Raw genomic sequence first — 3,837 nt, 5'->3', positions numbered from 1 at the left:
AGTTTTAAATAAAAGAAAATATGATTCAAATCATAATTATTTTTCAGACTAAATTCAGGAGTCCAATTATCAAACACACTCTTAAGTCTAAAGCGGGCAGAGAACAACTAATTATAATCCTTAATCCTTGTGAACAAGAGATATCCAACCCTCCTCTATAACGGTTATTCAATTTATTTACCATTATCACATAGGAAAAAGTTGACACAATTTAAAACCAAAAAGGAGGGGGACCTACTCTTAACCCAAAAAAATTATATTTCCCCTCATTGCTGCTTTGCATAGCAATTTCACTATATCAGCAAGACACAAGGATTGATTGCAATAATTGCGATGAAACTTTAAGATAGCCAAATAAAGATGAAGTTATAGAGGTAGGACAACAATTAGGGGGATACTATTTGCTCATAAGCAGAGTATTTTACATTAAATGACACACACATAATTGCACATCACAATAAACCTATGAATCACCATAGTTTGGGCCATTGGCCACTCCAACATTGTCAAGGAAATGGGTTTATTGTTGCACAAGAAACAACTCATGAGTCTAAACATAGGGAAATACTATCTATTTCACAAAAGGGTAAGTCACATATGAAGGACTTAACTCTTGAATGAAAAGCATTCTTCACAGTGATGAATTACTTGTTCTCAGGAGGAGGACCACCAAAGAGGTAATTCAAGGAAGACCCTCCACCTGGAGCCGCATGAACCTTGGTAGATGGTCGATCCTGCAACCAAAGGAATCCATGATCAACAATAGATGATAACTCAGCATATCGAACAAAGCTTATAACCAAGGAAGACAATGTAACTAGTATGGAAATTATCAATCTTCACTCCTAAAGATAATAAAATGAGATGTAATATTACTCATTTTGGCCAAATTCACTGAGCTGACCTCCACCATTAGATGGAATGTGAAACTTATATGGTGTATGAGATCAGCTTTCTCATATATAACTTATTGCATAAAAATGAGGAAGGAATTAGGGACACAACAAGGCAGGAAGAATTGCTGTATGGTGCAAAAGCTACTACTAATATGTCAGTAATAGTGAAAACTATAATTGCAAATGCACCTTGAAACACATTGGCTGAGATCTTAAAACACATTAAGTTATAAAGTGTGTTTGAGGTCAGCAGATCAGCATCATACACAAATAATTCAGTGAAATACCATAAAATTTTATGGAAATGATATAATATCAAGAAAAGCACCATATGAAATTGCTAGTACGAAGATATATCACTATCAGAAAACTTCTTTATCATGTGCCACAAAGTGTAAGATACAACTCAAGCTCATGTACTGAGAAAGAAAGTTAAAACAATGCCTTATCTTATGAGGTGGGGTCGGCTATGAGAAAGAAAGTTAAAAATAAAATAAAGGAAACACAATACATATAAAGCTAAAGATGGTCAAGGATAGAGGGCAAGAAATGCCAATCCTTAATATGGATAATTCAGAATTGCATGATGAGATATCTGTCAATCGAAATCCCATAATTAGGATTAACGAAACAGCATAATTTTAAGAAAAATCTACAGCAGTTGGAAGTGAAACACCCTCCTCTTGGCCTTTGAAATACTAGAAAAGGCTAAAGGATATAGCAACAATATTGAGAGCATAAACAACAAGGAGCGCAAGTATGCAGTACAAATCAAATGACCACATCGACAACAAGAGATGTTAACATGGGTTAATACCGTGAGGAAGTTGCCACAGTTTTGTCCATCAGCACGATGGTAATTGTTTTTGAGATTCCCAGGAATTCCAGCTGGAATTTGCTTATCAACTGGTGATGTAACAGTAGCATTTTCGGTATGACCACCATCTGCAGGCTGACGTTCACGGCTTGCAGCTGGTGCAGCTGGTGCAGCTGGGGCATTGTTTACAGCCGGGGCATTGGCTGCAGCTGGAGCTGGGGCATTGTTGGCAGGTTCATTAGTGCCAAAGAGATAGCCCAAAGAACTCTGACCTCCACCGGCGCTGACACCACGACCCATTATCTGTCAGTTAGAACTTGTGCGGCTAAACCTACATTGCAGCATTGCATGTAGCTTTAGTGGAATGACAAGAAGATAACTTCAAAGCAAATTGGATAACAGAAACCACCAATAATAAACAACGGATATGATAATCAAACCATTAGAATGTGTACGCAGTCCAATAAATAAGTTGATTACCTCTTAGTGCGTGCAGATAACTGTTTTAACATAAGAAAAATATGAAGAACATCAATCATATATAGCTAACACCGACAATGGAATCTTTTGCGGGCCAGCAAGTTCTTATTCATATTTATAGAGGCCACCATAAAAGTTTAAAAGCTTTTCACTCAGTTAACTAGAACATAACCCACAGAAGTTCCTCTCCAATTACCATTTCTTATGCATGAATCTTATGAGCAATTTCTGGAAATATACTTTAATTATGTAAAGAAATCTATCAAAATTTCATCTCTTTTGCTACTATCTTTAGACACTGTTCACAATACAGATCTAAAGAAAACGAAACAATTTCAGAGCCTGTAAACCACATCACACTCAAGGTACATGCAATCAATGATAAAAGGTATCAAATGGAATTAAAAAAATCTAAAAGCAAGTGATCCCATGAACAAATCAAAGCTAAATAAACCAGTAGCCAGTAATTTTTTATATTTCCTTTTGTGAATCAGAAACCAATAACACAGAAAATAGCAAGCCACGAGAGTAACTTTGCAATGTGATTTCAATAATAGTTAATCCAAATCTCCAACCCCACATTCACACAATTAACACTGGTTGGGCCATAACAAAAGCAAAAATTATAAGCAATGCCTTTTAATTATTAAAAAAATACCGATCAAGTAGAATTTTACAACATGTAATCAAGAAAAAAATAATAATCATGAACAATGTGAAACTTCACATCAAACTCAAAAACAACACATAAGATTCGATATTCGATTTGGAAACTCAGAAAGGAGAATTAAGCTCGTTCACTGTGCAGATCGAAATGGAGAAACAGAAACAAGTGGGATCAGAGATTTTGCTTACCTTTCTTTTTCCCGAGATCAATTCACCGGAAGATGGTAACAGAGTCGGTGAGGTAGTAAGAACTAAGAAGAGAGGCACACACTGTGACTTGAAGATAAAATGAATATGGAAATGGAATATTTAAAATGGAGCCTTTTTTTTTAAACCTCCGAAAAATAATATAGTAAATATTAAGTTATTTCTTATTGTTATTTTGTTAACGTCTCAATTTATTTACGGATTCTAAATGGAGGAAAAAGGCAAAAAAAGGTCAGTGAAGGGAGCTGGCCAATGGGTCCCACATTGTGTATATGGATTGATTGGCCCATGCCGGCCAGTTACTAAATAATTGCGCTCACGTGCATATGCATCGCTTGTTGTTAACGCATTTTACATTTTTTTTATTTAATATTTAAAGTAGTCTCTCAACTTACGAACGAATTTTAAAGTCGTCTCTAAATTTACTGTGATCTCTATATTATCACTGAATTTAACAAAAATGACTTATAATTGTCTCTGAAGTATTTTCCAATAGAAAGATGATTTGGATTAACAGAAACTATGCTAGACTTCCAAAACGACGTCGTTTTTTATTTGGCATCCAAATAGAATAGAAACGTCGTCATTTAATATATATAGAGGAGATTTAACATGTTTAATGACTATTCTTCTCTCAATCTAGCGTCGTCTCTTCTTCTTCTCGTTATTTTCTTCAATGCGCCACTTTGAGAAGAATTTTTTAAGACATTCTCTCTCAAAGAAAGCAACCGCATTGTAATTGTCTCATCTCTATTGCACACGTAGTGGTCT

The 3,837-nt window shown here is 35.2% G+C and overlaps 1 protein-coding gene across 2 annotated transcripts; it reads right to left on the bottom strand.

Annotated features, from left to right (window-relative positions):
* Positions 1-375: 375 nt before the first annotated feature.
* Positions 376-3,340, bottom strand: LOC112716531 (protein SPIRAL1-like 1). Of its 2 annotated transcripts, XM_072205426.1 has the most exons (4): positions 3,049-3,160; positions 2,194-2,213; positions 1,714-2,044; positions 376-734 (listed from the first exon to the last, which is right to left on the bottom strand). In XM_072205426.1, exons 3-4 carry the CDS (start codon positions 2,011-2,013, stop codon positions 645-647), a joined length of 390 nt encoding a protein of 129 aa, XP_072061527.1. In that variant the 5' UTR covers positions 2,014-2,044; positions 2,194-2,213; positions 3,049-3,160; the 3' UTR covers positions 376-644. The 2 variants fall into 2 exon arrangements, with proteins under 2 accessions (XP_072061527.1, XP_025624241.1); XM_025768456.3 differs by lacking the exon at positions 2,194-2,213 and having other exon boundaries at positions 3,049-3,340.
* Positions 3,341-3,837: the final 497 nt, after the last annotated feature.

Source organism: Arachis hypogaea, chromosome 10, assembly GCF_003086295.3.
Source record: "Arachis hypogaea cultivar Tifrunner chromosome 10, arahy.Tifrunner.gnm2.J5K5, whole genome shotgun sequence".
NCBI classification, from domain to species: Eukaryota; Viridiplantae; Streptophyta; class Magnoliopsida; order Fabales; family Fabaceae; genus Arachis; species Arachis hypogaea.
The sequence above is the reverse complement of the archived record's forward strand: the minus strand, read 5'-3'. Positions and strand labels throughout refer to the sequence as shown.

Excerpts from the sequence above, each read along its gene's own strand:
- LOC112716531 (XM_025768456.3), bottom strand. The coding sequence starts at position 2,013 with ATGGGTCGTGGTGTCAGCGCCGGTGGAGGTCAGAGTTCTTTGGGCTAT. Across the intron at positions 735-1,713 it reads ACTGTGGCAACTTCCTCACG|GATCGACCATCTACCAAGGT; the intron begins GTATTAACCCAT and ends CTTTGGTTGCAG.